Raw genomic sequence first — 20,801 nt, forward strand, 5'->3', positions numbered from 1 at the left:
ATTACAGGCGTGCATTAATGGATTTTACAGTCGCCTGTTAATATCCCCTGTGACATGATAAGTGTATGAAATGTCTATACCAAATGGGCTATATTTTTTCATTTGACACTCCAAATAAACAGTGGCACAAACCAACCACAGTGGGATAGTGTTCGTATAAGTAGATTACAGTAGTGGGTCAGCTTTATGTCCGGTAATGACTTTAAATCATCATTTAGGTCCTTTTAGCATTTATTCCCCCAACACAAATACAAATACGCATCTTGAAAATGATGAGTAGTGTGATCCATTGACTGTTGTAATGGAGATTTTGTTTAGCAGTGGGATGAAATGACCCTGTGTTTAAGAGAAGGATGTGAAAAACCCAAGTCACGTTCAATTAAATCAGTCTAATTGAGGTAATAGGAGTTGCCTCTGAGGACAGACATAGTATAATGGCACATTGTGGCGCCTACAGAAGGCCTTTCATCTCCATTTGAGTAAAGCATTTTGTTTCTTTATCGTCTTGAATGTTCCACATCAGACAAACTCAGTGGGTTCCAGTTGTGTATCACCTACCGACCCTATCCGCGTCACATAAGGGTCACCAGTTCCACCAACCAGACACAAGAATTCTTGGACAGCCATAGTATTTCTCATGCTACTTTAATTTATTATGTTTGGCTTTTTCTGTGTTGTTTTTTGGGTGTTTTACTGGAGGTAATTACCAACTTTTGTACGTATAGTCAGGAACTGGACTGAGGTCATTAGAGTTTGTAAATATTTGGACAATCATTGTTTGAAAGAGTCTGTACAAATTGCTCGCTTCCTTATATTTTCTTTACGGCACTTTTCCTGCACTTTACATTGGACGAAAATATAGTCCTTCAGATAAAAATGCAGAGCTGTATGTTTGTATATAGATTTTAAGATATTCCCCACAATACCTCTGTTCCTGAGAACATTAGTGAAGAGAACAGAAAATAAGGCTGTGTCCGAAATCGCCCCCTATACTCTTAAATAGGGCACTATTTGAGGGGACAGCCATTTGTAGTGGTGTCCGAAACCATAGTGGACGATGTTGAGTGCACTCATTCAATCCCACAATGCACCGCAATAACGAGTGTACAACCGATGCACGCTCAACGGCTAGAAAATACCCATAATGCACTATGAGAGTCGCGTGCTGAATATATTCCCGCGTCTCGCCAGAAGATGGTGCCCGCAGCTGAATCAATCATCCATTCATTTTCCAAAACGTGCTGGTCCAGCATTATCAAACAGGTATAAATTCCTTTTTAATTAATCATTAAATCGTTTAAAAGGTTTGAACGTGCTAGTTCAACATAAATATTCATTACTACTGGAGCTACCAGTTTGCTACATTTCAAAAGATTATTAAACAGCAGCACAAACTATGTGAAATCGGCAGCCCTTCCGGCGCACTCAGTGTCCGAATTCACTCACTCGTTTCATTCACTCCTTCAAGTGGACTATATTAGTGGAGAAATGTAGGGAATAGTGAATGAGGGTATAGGGGGCGATTTCGAACGCAGCATAAGTCTTTGTTTTTGTAGTAGTCTCACATAGCCATGTTTTTGACTGTCAGCGTAGAGTCCAGTCCACTTTACAGCTTATTATTAGCTTACTGATAATTTCTCAAACAGAACTATGAAAACTATGAAAGTTATACACAGACAGTTGGTATCTTAATTAGACTCTATTCAGATGCTCAGACTTAGGAGACCAGCTACACCAGCTGAAAACCAGCTTAAACTAACCAAGACCAGCAAACCAGTTTCGGCTAATTTAAGCATTCTTTTTTCTTCCAGTAGGGTCTTTATTGTGTTCCCTTGTAAATTTCCACATGATTTTACGCACCCTGACTCCAAGAAGTTGAAAAAAGCCACCAATCAGACTAAACCTGCTGTTTTTCAAAATAACTTCCCCTCCCTCTTGCAGCGACTTCTCTTGTCTGATGACATGTTTACTGTCGCAAGGGCGGGGCAACCTGTCACTCACATGAGATCGACCAATAGCAAACCACAACCATCCAATCAATTCCCCATGGACAAAATCAAGCCCTGCCCTACATTTGTTCTTGTTCCAGAAGCCGTTTCACTTGGTGATACATCACAATAGGGAAGAAAGACTGTCACAACTTCCATTTAATGCTTACTTTAACACTTGCGATCTCTGTGCGTAAATTTGACCTTAGACCCAATGCTAGAGGCTAAACCTCCACTGCTATCACTAACTGTCATGTTACACCACTGTCAACTGCAGGACTTCCTGATTTCCTCTGGTTGCTCTGGAGGTCAAACACTGGTTCTCTCCACAGACGTGACCTTCAAGCCCTCCAGCTAGGGTTTGGTAGGATCACTCCGGGCTCTGTTTGGATTTCATCCAACGTTCTGGAAATCAACCATCAGTGTGTGAGACTTACGATTCATTAGCCACTATAGGTGAATAAATAAAAGAATAACACACTATTTATGTGTAGCTGGAACAGCTAGAAGCATATGACACCGGAAGCCTTGCACATTTGTTACAAATGGCCGCGCCGTTTCGTTAAAAATAAGTTCTGGAAAACTTACTCCCTTCAGCTTCTTAAAATCTAGCAGTCTCTCAATGTGACCGACCTCCTGCATCTGCCAGGAACAATAATATAATGCACTGTCTGTCTAATCGCCAGCTTTGTAACCTCTGGCTTCCTGTAACTGCTGCACTGAGTGGCTTCTGGCCTTCACCCAAGCTCACAAACACACAAACACTCTTATTTTTAGTCGCCACATATCAGCAGATGCCTTAAGCACCCAAATGACAGCAGTGGATTCATCCCTTAAAGCTGATGTGGATCTTTGCCTTTGGGACACCCATAAAATGACCTTTTCCCCCTGTGGTGGGCTGATGCAGGAGTTTTTCATTGGAGCTGGCATTTGGCAGGTGTACAAAACTGGACAATGGAGCTTCTGGCATCCAGCCTCGTTTTCTGTGTCTGTCATTACTGCTGCTACCTGGCAAAGCGACACTTTGTGTTCTGTGCGAGTGACTTTGTGACAGGAACCATTCTCTCCTGTCCACAACTGTCTGGACCGGCTCTCAAGGTCCAATGTGATGCTCCTCACCGCTCCAATTTATCTCTTATTGCTAATAAGCTCATTCTCTGGCTGTAGACAGACAAATTCACAGCTGAATAGACACTCCAGCACAGCTGCATTCATGTCACATAAAACTTTCACTACTCCAACTACTCAATGCATTTCTTACACACACACAAAAATCATGGACATGATTCGAAAAGGTTAAATGGTCCTTAAAAAATAATCACACTTGTGCTCCTTGCAGTACAAAATGAGCGCATTGGAAATGAAGGGGAAACTAGTTTAATTTAGTGGAAACATTTGGTACTGTGCCCAAAAAAATGTTAATGAAAGATCATTTTTTGAGATATCAACCTCAAATTTGGAACGCAACTTGTTTAGATTTATGGCTTTGATTTTCTCACAGTTTTAGAGTAAAACATGTTTTGAAAAATATATACAGTATTTCTTTGACTTGTTCTTGACAGAGATTAACTCATTCTCCTGCTTTTCTAATATTCCTATATTTTCCTTTTTGGGGAATAAACTGTAAATATTGTATTTACATATTATTTTGTTACATCGTCATGTAAACATTGTCTCATTTCGGTCCAGACTTTTCTATCATGCTTCAAATATCAAGATTGAAAATCAGTGAGATGTATATACATGTAAATTAGGAAATCTGACCCAAATTGATGCAATAATTCTTAATTCAGTGCCGTGGGTGACAAGGTTTGATTGAATATTCTGGATCAAATATAATTAAGATTTCTTCCAACCCTACACAGAGATACCAAGGCAAAAATCCAGCCATTTCTGTAGAAAAAATCATTGTATTAGGCTGCAAATTGCTAAACCACTGACAATCGACTGTGTTTGGAGAGGCAATTGACTTATTTTCACCAGAATAAGGTAACAGACCTGGTGCTGCTTTTTTGGAGGTTTGCTAATAAAATTTTCATGACCTCCACTCATTCTTTAACCTCTACAACAATAAAAAAAAATACAGACAGAGAAAAATAGGACTCCAGTCATCCTCTTCAGACTCGCGGATGCGTGTGGTGGAGGGTGACTGTCTGAAAAGACTGAATGCATTTCCATATAAAGACGGAGAAGCGCTTATTTAGATGTGCTTGACATTTTGGTGAGAGGGGAAGGTTAAGGGTGAGACCACTGGAATATTAATATCCGTGGCTAACAAACCATTGCAGAATCTCGCCCCGTGTCTAGACACTCACTTGGCCTTGGAAATGATCCCCAGTCAAGGGTTCGAGAGGAATTAATATGTAGAATATATTCCGCTGTCATTAGATAAGCTAGATTGAGGGTTTTTTGTTCTTCGTTCCCTTTTAGACTTGCAATAGTGGGAATGAGTGTACATGCTGTCTTGAGTGTACATGCTTTTCTCTCTTTTAGTGAATTCATAAATATCCAATGAATTCTATTATTGGGCTACACTTCTTTCCAATTCTAACATTTTTTTTTTCTCAGAATTGTGAGTTTATATCTCACAATTCTGCCTTTATAACTCACAGTTCTGACTTTATAATTCACAATTCTGACTTTACAACTCACAATTTGGCTTTATATCTCACAATTCTGACTTTATAACTCACAGTTCTGACTTTACAACTCACAATTCTGACTTTACAACTCACAATTTTGCCTTTATATCACGTAATTCTGACTTTATAACTCGCAATTCTGACTTTATATCACGTAATTCTGACTTTATATCACGCAATTCTGACTTTATAACTCACAATTCTGACTTTATATCACGTAATTCTGACTTTATAACTCGCAATTCTGACTTTATATCACGTAATTCTGACTTTATATCACGCAATTCTGACTTTATAACTCACAATTCTGACTTTTTATCCTGAAATTCTGACTTTATTACTCGCAATTCTGACTTTATAACTCACAATTCTGACTTTATATCCTGAAATTCTGACTTTATAACTCACAATTCTGACTTTATATCCTGAAATTCTGACTTTATAACTCGAAATTCTGACTTTATAACTCGCAATTCTGACTTTATATCACGCAATTCTGACTTTATATCCCAAAATTCTGACTTTATAACTCACAATTCTGACTTTATAACTCACAATTCTGACTTTATATCACGCATGACTTTTTTTTTCTCAGAATTGTGAAATATAAACTTACAATTGCGAGTTATAAAGTCAGAATTGCGAGTTATAAACTTTATCTTGCAATTGTAAGTTTATATTTCACAATTCTGAGAAAAAAAGTCAGAATTGTGATATATAAACTCAGAATTGCAAGAAAAAAAGTCAGAATTGTGAGATAAAAAGTTGCAATTACCTTTTATATTTTTTATTTCATAGCGGAGACAAGGTTCCATAGTGATTGGATCTGACTTTGGAGACTCATTGAAAGGCAAGGAGTAAATTCAGTCCAGCTAAAGAATATCCAGATTTGAAATGCGTGTCAGTGCCGAATGTAAAAAGGGCCATTGTTTCCTATTAGGCATGACTAAACATTTCAATGATGGCAGCTGAAATGCTTTTTGTGGTCATCCTGTCAATATGTTTGATGGGATACCCTGACTTCAATCCTGCCCCCATTATTTGACAAGACCTTATTGTTATACATTTTTTGAAGAATTGTAAATGACATCTGCACATATCGGACGTGTCAAGAGGTTGAGAAATAGAAAGACAGAGAGAAGGAAATTAGATAAGGATAGTGAAAGAAACAAATGAGCATCCACTCAACTCTTCCCTTATCCGATTAGCAGCAGACCTGAGCATGGCCGACCCCAGACTGATTGATTGAATATGAATAATCGATTACAGCCATCTTTTTAAAGACACACCCTGATGTCACGACTGCACCAGGGCTGGCTGTTCTCTGTCACCCTGATTTAAAACAGCAGCCATTATGGTCACTCAATTAGATTAGAGCAAGAGCGGGAGACAGAGACTGGGTGGTTTATGTCAGATGTAAGGTATAACCATTGACACAGTGTTTTTCTTTGGTGCCCCACAGGAAGAAGAAGAAGATGAGGAGAGAACAGACAACGGGAAGAACGGGAGGATAGAACCGGTGGGACGGGCAGATTCCTGTGTAGAATCAGCATCACTTGAGTAAGTTGTCACAGGGAATGTGAGAAAATGATTTTGAATCTGCGTTATGTCTTTCTTGGAACCTCCTTTGTGTATCCAACAATATCCAAAAATCACCTTATGTGCTCAAGCAATGTCTTAAAGAAACAGTTCACCCAAAATGATGATAAACAAAACAACAATAAAAAAAAACTACTGAACACAAATGAGATATCTAGAAAAATGTCCAGACTGCCTTTTTCTATGCATTGAGTTTACCAGTGGCTGTCAAGCAACAAAAAGTGTAATTTTTTTATGATAAAATATTTTTCACATATCAGCTTAATATTAGAAAACTTAATAACACAAGTTGATTAAAAGTGAAGAGACTCTGAATGTCTCTGACGTTTTCAAAACATTGCTGTTTTTTTGAGAATTCGACCAGCCCGACATAGCAACAGCTCAACCAATGGCTTGAGTTTGGGGGCGGGGTTATCTTTTTTGCTGTTTTCAGGGTAAACTTGCTCAGAAACTATCGATATTTTTCCACTTCTGTTTCTTATTCTTGCTCTTAAAACTCATTAGTGTATATTCAAATATGTTGCTTGAACATTTGTCGTCAGTGATGTCAAATGCCATTGGTTTGTTTTCGTGTGTCACATAACTGATCAGGTGACGCAAGTTTGAAGTTTGAGTATGATTAAAATAGTGTGGTGGAGAGGAATATTTTCACTGAATAATGAGGTAAATGTTGTTCTTTCACACAAAGCAATAAAATCTTCACAACAGATGTTCACAGAATGCTTCCAGCTGCATGCGGCCTGTGTACATACTTCAGTTGTATGGAAAATAGCAACTTGGCCATTTTAGATTTTATTCAATTTTGTTTCAGTTTTATTTTTATATTTTATTTCACTTAACATTTATTTTTATTTCAAGTATCAAAATGTTTTTTTAAATCATTTTAGGTTTAGTTAATTATAATAGCCCTGACTTGTGTTCCAAAAGATCGTTTTTGGGCGAAGTAGCCTTAAAGGGATAGTTCACCCAAAAATGAAAATTATCCCGTCATTTACTTATGTGTATATGACTATCTTCTTTCAGACTAACACAATCAGAGATATATTTAAAAATATCCTGGCACTTCCAAGCTTTATAATGTTAGTGAACGGGTAGCGTGTTTTGAAGCCCCCCCCCCCCCCCCCCCCCCCCCCAAATACGGCTGGGCAACAAACTCAAACTCCTCTTCTCTTAGATCAAAATCCTCTGACATTTTTCTTTCAAATTTCTCATTTTAGACTTCTAATTCGTGACCAGTGTTTTGTTTAGCTCTATCCTCTGCGCTTCAGCGTTCGTCATTGCGTCATGTGTCGGGTCAGAGGTTACTCCTCCGCCACAAATTGATGCATACGGCCGTCTGTCAGAAGCTAATTATTATAGCTAATAAAGTTTTAAATATAGATATTTTTCTTACAAAAACCCATCGCTTCACTTCAGAAGGCCTTTATTAACCCCCTGGAGCTGTATGGATTATATTTATGATGGATGGATGCTTGGAAGAGCCAGGATATTTTTAAATATATCTCCGATTGTGTTCGTCTGAAAGAAGATAGTCATATACACCTAAGATGGCTTGAGGGTGAGTAAATCAAGGGATAATGTTCTCTTTTGGGTGAACTATCCCTTTAAACTCTCTGGAAAAGAACGCAGCACCTCATCAGTTCATGTGCTCATCTTTTTTTTTTTTTTTTTAAACTAATTTTTGTTGTCCTCGCCTTATCCCATGTATTCTTGCCATGTGTTTTTTCTCTCACAGGTGTAGTGTTCTCCCTGACTTTTAAAAAACCCAGAACTAGCCCACTGCAGAGCTCAATCTGATCCTAATCACTTAATTGAAGTGTCTGTTTGGTTCCTCCATCGACCCATGTGTCTTAATGGCCCCTGGAGTTATAGATGGACTCACACTGGGCTGGATCTAAACTAGCCTTAGCTTCCACCGCAGTAGCTCATAGCTACTCATAGCCGCTCTGTCATCTTCTAAACTTTTTATGTATTGCCTTTTCTTTGTTTACTTCTTTTCTTCTATTTAGTTTCTCCTCACATTCCTCTCATTTGTCAATGTCCCTAGTGAAATGTTAAAGCCGGTTGAGGTGTCCAATGGCGGTGGGCCCCTAGGAATCCATGTGGTGCCTTTCAGTGCCAGAGATAGAAGGTAAAGCTCTACAAAAAAACATTGTCTACCCTGAATTCATTTTATTCTTGTCATTCCATAGACCATGTTTTTAATCTTTTACACTCTATATGAAAATTTCCTTTGAGTTTTGTTCTGAAGACTCACTGGTTGTGTTTCCAGTAGCTCTTGCTCATAATCCAGTTGTGTCCTCTGCATCCTTCAACTTACTTTTTTATACCTTGACACATTTCCTTCAAGGTGTCTATACAGAAGTTGACTTTTATTCCCTAGCTTGTGTTATCCATTTAAGGTTGTTTTTAATCATTCCTCAAGGACATTTTGACAGTATGGCGCTCTCTCGAGTGGGTCTGTGGGACTCTCTATAACTACTGTACGTTCTCCATAATGAAAGCAAAGCTACAGCAGCTCAGACTGTGTGTAAGGCCACATAAATGAAAGGAATGGGACACTGCTAAACACCCTGTTCTTCTCCAGAAGGATAAAGGGGACACTGGGCATGGCGCTGAATAAATTAGGTAACTTTATTGCTATAGGAAAACCTCAGTCCGGCCAACTCAATTCATCTAAACTGCTTCACCCAATCTGACTAAAAGCTCATCCATATTATGGGTCATTCACAACATCCAAGGTCAGCTGTTGTAAGAAACACAAAATAATAAAAGGAAGGTGCAAATAAAGCAAATAAATGAAAAAAAGTGTTCAAATTTTGTAGATGACGACTATAAACGGATTTCCGAAGAGCTATTTATAAGCTATAAAAACGCACAACCTTCTCAGACCTAATTTGATGCAGGTTTATAAAATGGATGTCAAGTCGAAAAAAAAAAAAAAAAAAAAATCATGACTGTTACGTACGACTGTTTACGATATGTAAGATTTATTAATAATAATAATAATAATAATAATAATAATAATAATTTTTATTTTGAATGCCCAATAACTAATATTCAGAACTTCAGTAATATGCTTGACATAATACCTACAATAGAAACACTATTATTATTAAGCGTTACCTTGAACAATATAAATGATTCCACAGCCTGCAATAAACATTATATTATATTATATTATATTATATTATATTATATTATATTATATTATATTATATATTATTGCTTGAAATCTAACATGGCTGCACCTTAAGAATTAAAACTTTCTTATATTCCAGTGATAATGCCAATTTTTGTGTTCAGTTCACACTTATATGTATGTATCTTTTCATACATTACCATCATTTTTTTCCTGCTCACATTCATTAGCAATCTGTCCTTGTCATCATGTCCTTGTATAAATCTCAGTGTTGTAAATTGTCACACACCTGATTTTTTAGTTAATAACTAATCAGAGCTGTCAGTTATACTCGCCCAATCACAATGGCACACTTCCACAGCAGCTCATCTGTAATGGCTTCATCAGCCTCTTGCAGTGTGATTGGTGGGAGGTGTTGAATGTTAACTCATTAGCATCTTGATAGAGGGCACTGAGGTGACAGCAAGGGCTCAGAGTTTGAACTTCTAAAATGACCAGTGGCTGCTCTCTGCCAACAGCATGAGGCGTATGACATCTCAGAAAATTACACAGACACAGAGTCTTGCGGAAACATGACTCCAGTAACGAGATCTCATCACATGACCAGTGTTCACGGCAAACAAGTCAGGGTCTAATTGCTCGGCATAAATGGATCCTGATTGCATTGTTATTCAATTAAAGGCAGTGGATAAGAACAGGTGGTCTCCTTCTCGCTTAGTCTTCTGGGCCATCGCTCAAGAGACGGACGACTCTGGTTATGCTAAAGCCATTTAAAAGTGGCAGTTGACTGTACAAGTCTGGATTCACTCAACAGAACTAAAAAGTGCTCTTTCGGATGTATGGCATATTTGCTCAATTTTCTTTGATACCACATTGTCAAGTGCTCCAAACAGGACACTAAAGGAGATTATATTACATACAAAAGGTCCTTACTTTGATGGGAAAATGCATACTTTTGAGTAAATAGTCTGTCAGTGTCAAGATATAATAATCTTGGATAATATTTAGGATGGATAGTTTGCAAATTTGACATAGTGTCGCATTGACTTACATTTATATGTATGTGAGTTTGTTTCGCAATTCTGAGAAAAAAAAAAGTCAGAATTGTGAGATATAAAGTCAGAATTGCGTGATAAAAACTCAGAATTGTGAGATGAAGTCTAAAGATAACTTTATAACACAATTCTGACTTTATATCACAATTCTGACTTTATAACTCAAAATTGCGAGTTAAAATCTCGCAATTTTGAGAAAAAGGTCAGAATTGTGAGATAAAAAGTCATAATTAACTTTTTTATTTTTTTATTTAGTGGCGGAAACAAGCTTTCATATAACTGATAAATAAGAGTGTTATTACATTGTTATTAAAGTGTTATTAAATTATTAGTGTTTTTAAAGATTAACTTTTAAGTGAGCGCTAGAATGTTATCTACATGTAAAAATTAGGGCAATGCGAATGCACAGTTAAATATCCACTTACACATAAATGAATCTCTAATTATAGGATAATGAACGCATTAATGTTTGTCATTTATAGTTTATCTTTATTCCGAACAGAAACTAAAGAGCATTTCCTGTCGGCCGTATTTGTTGCGTGTTTTGAGGTAATCTTGCATGCTCAAAGTTTAGTGTGACCGCACCTTAACTCTCTTTTTTAAGCTAATGAATAATGAGCGTCTACAGATTGTACATCAGTCCAGTGGGAGTTGAACAAATCCTCGCTCTTCCCCACAGCTGGTTTACATCAAGATTATGAAGACAAAGTGCAAGCTGTGTAATTACTTCACAAGACCACACCATAGACTCACCACAGCCAAGCTCTCCACTGAAACTAATTACATCTTTCTAGTACACAGTTTGTTCCTTTAAAGGAGGGTTTGATCTATATATCCATCCATCCATCCTTCTGTTTCTCCAGCTCATGCAATTAAAGTTTTTACACAATATTTGTTTCTTCACCCACATCACTCATTCAGGTGAGTGAGTCAGGTTCTGTTGTCTGTGCATCCATAGGATCTCTTTCCTGTCTGCTGCGATCAGCACATGCACATTCAAACGTCCTGAACTCATTACTGTATTGTTTTAGTTTTAGTAAAAGTTTAGTGTTGAAGATTGCTGATGCAACAGGCTCAGGCCTCGGGGAGGAGGAAAGAGTTCGCATAAGCTCTATTTATATCAAAATCTCCTCCACGCTTTTTTTAAAACCCATCAAATGCGACGGTGCATTTCATATGATTGCATCTCAGGGTTTGTAGATTAGGGACCGCAGCGCTCTGAATCCGAAACCACAGCAGGTCTGAGAACGGTGCCAAAAAATCCATATGGCCAAAGTGGGCTTAAGTTCAAAAAGTCCTTTTTGATGTATTGAGTTGAAAGAGAGCCGCTAGGAACAGTAAACTTTTCAAAAGTTCAAGATCAATGGGATGTGTGTTTTCTTTTTTTCTTTTTTTTTTAACTTTTTTTCTAGAATTGATAAAGGTGACACAGCGCTGTCTATCTAACTCTTATCTTTTTTTTAAATTCCTTTTTGAATATGAAATAAATATGATGCTCATGAACGTCTAATCTTGTCATGAAAGGATGCAGTGGACACAGTGTTAATTTATAATAATATAAAGACGTAACGTTTGCACTTTACAACCCGAATTCCGGAAAAGTTTGGACGTTCTTTTTAAATGTGGATAAAATGAAAACTAAAAGACTTTCAATTTTATTCTCAATAAAACATAGATAACATAACAAATGTTTAAACTGAGAAATTTTACAATTTTATGCACAAAATGTGCTCATTTCAAATTTTGATGCCTGCTACAGGTCTCAAAATAGTTGACACGGGGGCAACAAATGGCTGAAAAAGCAAGACATTTCGAAAAGATTCAGCTGGGAGAACATCTAGCAACTAATTAAGTTAATTGATATCAGTTCTGTAACATGATTAGCTATAAAAGGGATGACTTATAGAGGCAGAGTCTCTCAGAAGTAAAGATGGGCAGAGCTGTGAAAGAGTGCGTAAAAAGATTGTAGAATACTTTAAAAACATGTTCCTCAATGTCAAATTGCAAAGGCTTTTGCAAATCTCATCATCTACAGTGCATAACATCATCAAAAGATTCAGAGAAACTGGAGAAATCTCTGTGCATAAGGGACAAGGCCGAAGACCTTTATTGGATGCCCGTGGTCTTCGGGCCCTCAGATGACACTGCATCACTTATCGGCATGATTGTGTCAATGACATTACTAAATGGAAAGGAATACTTTCAGAAACCACTGTCGGCAAACACAATCCGCCGTGCCATCTGCAGATGCCAACTAAAGCTCTATCATGCAGAAAGGAAGCCATATGTGAACATGGTCCAGAAGCGCCGTCGTGTCCTGTGGGTCAAGGCTCATTTAAAATGGACTGTTTCAAAGTGGAAAAGTGTTCTATTGTCAGACGAGTCCAAATTTGACATTCTTTTTGGAAATCACTGACGCCGTGTCCTCCGGGCTAAAGAGGAGGGAGACCTTCCAGCGTGTCTTCAGTTTTCAGTTCAAAAGCCAGCATCTCTGATGGCATGGGGGTGCATAAGTGCATACGGTATGGGCAGCTTGCATGTTTTGGAAGGCACTATGAATGCTGAAAGGTATATAAAGGTTTTAGAGCAACATTAAATAAAAAAAATACATCAAAAATGACCACGAACTCTTTAGCAGCTGGAAACCTATATCAGGCAAGAATGGGACCAAATTCCAACACCAAAACTCCTGAAACTCATAACCTCGATGGCCAGACCTCTTCACACTGTTTTGAAAAGAAGAGGAGATGCTACACCATGGTAAACATGCCCCCGTCCCAACTATTTTGAGACCTGTAGCAGGCATCAAATTTGAAATCAGCTCATTTTGTGCATAAAATTGTAACATTTCTCAGTTTAAACATTTGTTATCCATGTTCTATTGTGAATAAAATATTGGCTCATGTGATTTTGAAAGTCTTTTAGTTTTCATTTTATTCAGATTTAAAAAAACGTTGTATTTTACAGTATGTGCACTTGCGTGTACTTACAATATACTTACCTAAGAAAGTTCTGGATAATATAAGGTAACTACATGGGTTAAGGTTTAGGGGTAGGTTCAGGGTTAGGACCTAGTTATTACCCAGTTATTGTAATTACTATAATAAGTACATAGTATGTACATGTGGAACGGCTAGAAAATAAAGTGCTACCTAAGTAACAATGATTGTAAGTGGTATTTTGGCTGAATCTGTGGTTACCATAGTAAATATTTGTAGCCCTCTGAGCTACGGGGGCCTCTGATATCTCAAAATATCCCTTAAACAGCATGTACAACTTGAATTACATTTGAAACTCAATGATTTTAATTGCACTGTGCCATTAAATTGAAGCTAACTGTGTATTCTTTGTGCGATCATGCCTGTGTGTCAGGCTTTGACAGTAATGTGTGGTGTGGCTGATCAGGGAACAGCACTGACACTGAGCTCAATGTCACTAATATGTGCTGTGACTGTTCCAGGACGCTGGGTTTGTTAGTGAAGAGGCTGGAGAGGGGCGGAAAGGCGGAGCGTGAAGCTCTGTTCCAGGAGAATGACTGTATCGTCCGGATTAATAACGGAGACCTGCGCAACATCCGATTTGAACAGTAAGCCTCTCTCTGGAGGAGACGGAGAGACCGTCTTTACCTCTTGTTTCTCTCATAGCTGCTGCTTCGCTTTATCCTTTCAACCTCTCTGTCCTTTTCACACTTTCATGAGCTTTCAGTCTTCCTCAGAGCTTTGAAAGTCTCCTCAGTCTTGCTGTCAACCTTCACAATATTCTTTCATCTCATCTCTCACTAACTTAACAAAGAAAACATCTCTGTTCAAAGCTTGCAGAAGTTGTCCGTGGATCAGCTGAAGCAATAGAGGTTATTGAAAGGGTGATACATTTTTACACAACGTTTGGTGCAATATGATACGGTTATACTGTATGATACTGTAGATTACTGTAACTTAAAAGTAACTCCCTCAGTCCTCAGTTCTGTTTATTGAAATTAACCCCCAAAAACTTTTTATAAACTGTTATTGAATATATAATATATTGAATATAAACATGGCTACCCATGTTCAAACATCAACAGCATTTCAATTTTTATTTAAAATAAAATAAAAACAAACAAATAATAAAAACAAAAAGTATTTTTGTATTATTATTCCTAAACTTTGTATCATTTTATTTTAATATTTTTTTTATATTTTATATTTTATTTTATATTTAATTTAATTGAATAATTTTTATTTTATTTTATTTTATTTTATTTTTTATTTTATTTTATTTTATTTTATTTTATTTTATTTTATTTTAACTAGAACCCATTTATAATGTTAATTAGCTATTTTTGCACCGAAAGAAGACCTGTTGGAGGTCATATGCAATGGTTTTGATTTATTTTTGAACTGGCCATCCTAGGTGTATATGACTATCTTCTTTCAGACGAACACAATCGGAAATATATATAAAAACATCCTGGCTCTTCCCAGCTTTATAATGGTTGTGAGGGGGAGGGGCAGATTTTGAAGCCCAAAAAAATTCATCCATCCATTATAAAAAAAAATCCATACAGCTCCAGGGGGTTAATAAAGGCCTTTTGAAGCAAAGCGATGGGTTTTTGTAAGAAAAATATCCACCACTTAATAAACCACTTTTGGTGCTATGTAGCACCATATCTTTAAAGGTGCTCTATAGCACCTTTGTCAAATGGTGCTATGTAGAATCCATAAGAGGTGCCATTTCGCATTTTATTTCTTCAACAAAAATGGTGCTAAACAGCACCAACAGTGGTTCTTTGGCTTGTAAAGAACTTTTAAAGGGGCTTAACAGGTTCTTTGTACGGTAATGGTGCTATATAGCACCTTAACCACCCCAAAGAACTGGTGAAGAACCGCTGAAGAACTACTGAAGCACCAAGATTTGGTGCTATACAGCACTAAAGTGGTTCCCATATGATTACGAGCCAAAGAACTACATATAGTACTATATAGCACCATTTTTTTTTAGAGTGTACGCATACTGCACAGGTTGACTTGCGTCAAATGAGTAACCCCCTGAAGCGATGTATGATGTAGGATGTAGGAGTATCGTAAGCTGGACAACAAACTCCAGCTCCTCTACTCTTAGATCGAAATCCTCCGACATTGCTCTTTAAAAATGATCGTTTTAGACTTCTAATTCTAATTCTGTGTTTTGTTTTGCTCTATCCTCTGAACTTCCGTTTTCGTCATTGCGTTGTGTGTTGCAATGACACACAACCCTTCACAACCTTCACAACCATTATAAAGCTTGGAGGACCAATGATGTTTTTAAATATATCTCAGATTGTGTTCGTCTGAAAGAAGATAGTCAGATACACCTTGGATGGCTTGAGGGTGAGTAAATCATGGGCTAATTTTCTTTTTTTTTGTGTGTGTGAACTATCCCTTTAAGGCATATCATGATGAACAGATAAGAATATTGCTTGTAGACAAAGTATTTCCTTCCACATTTATCATCAAGAGCTTCCTTTGGCCCAGTCTTGGGCGGCTTGTCCTGGTCCAGATGATTACATATGGCACGATGAGAGCAAACTCAGCTGCAACAGGAGGACGCCCACTGAAAGACACACAGAAAGATGAAAAAACTGGACAAGGTTTGCCACAGGGCACTGAAAGGGCACAGCTGTGGGATAATTCATAATCTAATCTAAAACTAATTTACATACATCATTCAGTTCGCTTACACAAACTCAACACTACTAGTTAATTTCCCTAGTGTCCCAAAGCATTATTATGTTTTAATTGCTTGGCTATATTTTTGCATGAGATCCAGTTAGGACCTTACATATCCTTCATCGCTAGTGCAAATACGCAAACCCAACGGGGTCATCGAATTCTCAAGGATTAAACACAACCTTGTGCATTACATACACATCAGGTCGATAATGTGAGTGTAATACATATTAGATATTGCAGCCTTTTGTTCTTCGTATATTGCCATCCCCCAGAGCGTTCGACTCGTCGATTCGGTACGTTAGTCACCCGTAAACAAACTTGCGGTTTACGCTTCCGCGCCGTGGCGTACATGTACTTGTAAAGTCAATCCACAAGAGAGTAACATTTTAATCTACTCTGTCGCCGTTTTTTTCTCACACATGAGCAGCCAGCTGCTGGAATCTCTCAGATGAGCACAGACCAATATTTTCTTTATCTCGATTTGTCTCTCTCTCCCCCCGTTTCTTGATTGTGCTCCATGTGGAGTTATAATTCATAACGATATTCTAATCTTATTGGATTGTTTGCATGGGTAAATATTTATCAGCGGTTGATCTAACGCAATGTAATGATGCGTTGATGGAGTCATTTATTATTCAATCAGACAGAGGGAGTTTGGTGATTAGCCGCGTGTCACAGCTCCGCTTGTCTGCTCACACACGACGCTCGTTTTGGAGGCGGGTGGGGCCGCATTTGCATAAAAATAGATGGGCGTCCCTAAAGTGAGACACTACTTGCTTTCTAGATGCAGAGATTGATCTAATGAAGAGTTTATTGAGATGGAAATAACTCACTGCGATGGTTCTTATGTTGAAGGAGTAAACAGAAACGTACACGACTGTCGAGCTCGTTTTCCTCTGCTATTTCTTGTTCTTGCGTTGGGTTTGAGTTTCCCGTGTCAGACAATCTATATGCAAAATAGTGAAATTAACCTGCGATCCTGATGTACTTGTCTTATATTTGTTTGGTGTTTGCAGGGATAGTTCACCCAAAAATGAAAATGATCCCATGATTTAGTCACCCTCAAGCCATCCTACGTGAATATGACTATATTCTTTCAGACGAACACATACAGCTCCAGCTCCCGTTACAAAAGATTTCTATTTTAAATAAATGCTGTTCTTTTGAACTTAATATTCAACAAATAATCCTGAAAAAATGAAGCAACTGTCAGCATTAATGATAATAATCAGAAAGATTTATTGAGCAGCAAATCATCATATTAGAATGATTTCTGAAGGATCATGTGACACTGAAGAATGGACTAATGATGCTTTGATCACAGAAATAAATTACGTTTTATGATATATTCACAAATGGAAATTAATTATTTTAAATTGTAATAATATTTCACTGTATTTTTGATCAAATAAATGCAGCCTTGGTGAGCAGAAGAGACTTTTTTTCAAAAACATTAAAAATTTTCCCAACCCCAAACTTTGAAGAGTGGTGTTGAAGTCATATATAGCATATGTACTAATTTGTACATATGTATTTATATGTATGTACTGTATGTTCATATGTACTAACTTTTATGTTACTTTTTTGAGTGAGTGATGAATGTATTTTTTTTTTTATTTTTTTTTGATGGTGAGCTATTCCTTTAATAAAATCACCTCATTGCATCTAATATATTGTATAAAGAATAATATGAATCAGTTACGTATAAACCACTCCATAATTTATATCATAACTTGATCTGTTATTTATTTATTTTTTTTTACTTATCCAGGTTATAGTGTGTTTTAGTGTTCCTATTTGTCTGTGTCTTGTACATCTGATCAGTTATTGTCCTCCATGTGCCACACTTATGAAAACAGATCCTGCTTCCTGCTTCTAATACGTTTCACTGCTTCCTCCCCAAGGCTTTGCGATTATGGAAATGGCAGATAATGTGAATTAACCTTGTTTCCAACTGTACTAGTACAATTAGCTAGCGATTAAGCAAGGCAACCTTTTGACCTCTCCATGTGCTCTGCTTTTAACAATCCCAGTACTTAGGATGAGCCTGTTCAGTAATCGACAAAGAGATACATCCTCACTGAGATGTGTGTGTGTGTGTGTGGTGTTCTCTCCCTCAGGGCCCAGAATTTGTTCAGACAGGCTATGCGTTCTCCATTCATCCTGTTCCATGTAGTTCCAGCGGTGAAGAAAGCCCAATATGAGCTTCTGTCTCAGAATGAACTGGGCCTTCAGGCTGAATCGGGGCCCGGTGACAGAGGCAGTCTGGTGGGAGGTGGTGTCGACTATAGCCCACGGAGAATGTCCAAAGCGGAATCGACCCGGGGCTATCCCACATTACTGCACCCTGCAAACTCTTCAAACCCTTCAAACAAGACCCTAGCAGGCCCTGTCCAACCCTCCAGGCCCACCAGTGCCGCTTCCTCCGTGGGCTACTCCAAAAAGATTGGCCGCAAATTCAACGTCCAGCTGAGGAAAGGTACGGTCACACAAATCTATCATACTGATTCACAGTGTTTCAAGTTAAATGACGTTTCCTATGAGTAAATTTACTGGGTTAATTGAAATATCCTGGATCTCAAATGTAGGTCCAGATAGAATTTGTAGACTTTTAAATCTGCAGTATCTGCATCCCTACATCCATCCATCCATCGTTCATTTGTTCATTCGTTCCATCCATCCATCCATCCATCCATCTATTCAAATATTCCAATTCAAAATACACCAGTAATATACTAGTTAAAGATACATTCTCTGAAAATAAGTCTTAATACCTTATTAATTATATCATATTAAAAAAAAAAAAAAACTTCTTGTAACTTCTTTCAATATTTTTGGTTGGTAATTTCAACTGCAAACAAGTAAAAAAAAAAAAAAGAGGAGATCAAAATTTAAGTTTTTTTTTTTTTTTTTTTTTTTTTTTGCTGTGTACCTACTATTATAGTATTTAGTATTTTTTTTTATTAGTTTTTATTTTTTATATTTTTAGTTTAAGTAAATGTATGTGTTTTTACCATGTTTATTCATTTTTTACATTTCTATTTTGCTTTAATTTGTTCAATCAGTTTCAGTTTTAGTAATTTTAGCCAATAGAATTACATCCCACATTTAAACATGCATGAGCCATTGGCTTTAAAGGGTCATGAAACCCTAAACCAAATGTTCTTATGCTGAACATCACAGAAGTCAATGTTACCATCTGTTAGTTTTGATTGTAGGAGAAAACCAGTAAATTTTAATCCTTTTTGCACTATTTTCAACTTCCCGGTTTAAATTCACCTTTGTGTCAACGTCACAGGATGTGAAGTTTTCTTGTACTATAGTATGGAGATGACCCATCTGTGTCTCATAATTATTGATGAGACTGCGTGTCCTTATCCTATGAGAAGATGACTTGCTTAATTATTCATGACAGCACGCGTTGATTTCCTATGACAGGCGTTTCAAACAGAGAGATTGCATACTGTAAGTGAGAGATGCATTAATGGATCAAAACAAGTGTTTGTTTTTGCTTTGTAAGAGTTTCTGCATCGCATAAGTTCTCTTCAATAGATCCTGAGTCTTCGACACAAACGTGTTTTATCCACACTGTGTGTGTAACGGGTCTTTACGGCCTTTTAACTGATCAAATGGCTTATAAAAGCGCCTCAAAGATGCAAAACTCCGCAGCTCACCACGCCCTCTTTTGTAGCATTTTTCAAAACTGTGGTGAGAACTGACTGGGGGTTTCATGACCCTTTAGCAGGGATTTGGTCCTCCATAGCAAATTCTAGTCTTCTCAGAAGACCTCATGTTCCACCAGATGTTGGAATAAAGTTCATCCTAAAGAACCCCAACACCTTCCACATTTCTATATGGAATTGTTGTGCTGGAACAGAAAAGGTTCCTTCCTAAACTGTTGGAACACATTTAGAAGCACACACTTCTCTAGAAGGTCATTGTTTGTCGTCGCAAGTGTTTAAACTGGAATAACCAAAGTCATTAATTACACTGAACAAAATTATAAACACAACACTTTTGTTTTTGCTCCCATTTTTCATGAGCTGAACTCAAAGATCTAAGACTTTTTCTATGTACACAAAAGGCCTATTTCTCTCAAATATTGTTCACAAATCTGTCTAAATCTGTGTTAGTGAGCACTTCTCCTTTGCCAAGATAATCCATCCACCTCACAGATGTGGCATATCAAGATGCTGATTAGACAGCTCGATTATTGCACAGGTGTGCCTTAGGCTGGCCACAATAAAAGGCCACTCTAAAATGTGCAGTTTTATCACACAGCACAATGCCACAGATGTCGCAAGTTTTGAGGGAGCGTGCAATTGGCATGCTGACTGCAGGAATGTCCACCAGAGCTGTTGCCCGTGAATTGAATGTTCATTTCTCTACCATAAGCCATCTCCAAAGGCGTTTCAGAGAATTTGGTAGTACATCCAACCGGCCTCACAACCGTAGACCACGTGTAACCACACCAGCCCAGGACCTCCACATCCAGCATCTTCACCTCCAAGATCGTCTGAGACCAGCCACCCGGACAGTCAGAAACCGTCTCAGGGAAGCTCATCTGCATGCTCGTCGTCCTCATGGCGTCTCGACCTGACTGCAGTTCGTCGTCGTAACTGACTTAAGTGGGCAAATGCTCACATTCGATGGCGTCTAGCACTTTGGAGAGGTGTTCTCTTCAC

General features: G+C 37.7%; 1 protein-coding gene across 7 annotated transcripts in view; it reads left to right on the forward strand.

Moving 5' to 3' along the window:
- Positions 1-20,801, forward strand: part of pard3aa (par-3 family cell polarity regulator alpha, a) — a 503,387-nt gene that overhangs the window by 226,530 nt on the left and 256,056 nt on the right. For all 7 annotated transcript variants that reach the window (XM_051881687.1, XM_051881689.1, XM_051881688.1 and 4 more), the window contains 4 exons: positions 6,093-6,190; positions 8,277-8,360; positions 13,887-14,012; positions 18,237-18,595. In XM_051881687.1, the coding sequence (XP_051737647.1) occupies positions 6,093-6,190; positions 8,277-8,360; positions 13,887-14,012; positions 18,237-18,595 (667 nt within the window). The remainder of the gene's footprint in view (positions 1-6,092; positions 6,191-8,276; positions 8,361-13,886; positions 14,013-18,236; positions 18,596-20,801) is intronic.

The sequence above is a fragment of the Ctenopharyngodon idella genome, chromosome 23, assembly GCF_019924925.1.
Source record: "Ctenopharyngodon idella isolate HZGC_01 chromosome 23, HZGC01, whole genome shotgun sequence".
NCBI classification, from domain to species: Eukaryota; Metazoa; Chordata; class Actinopteri; order Cypriniformes; family Xenocyprididae; genus Ctenopharyngodon; species Ctenopharyngodon idella.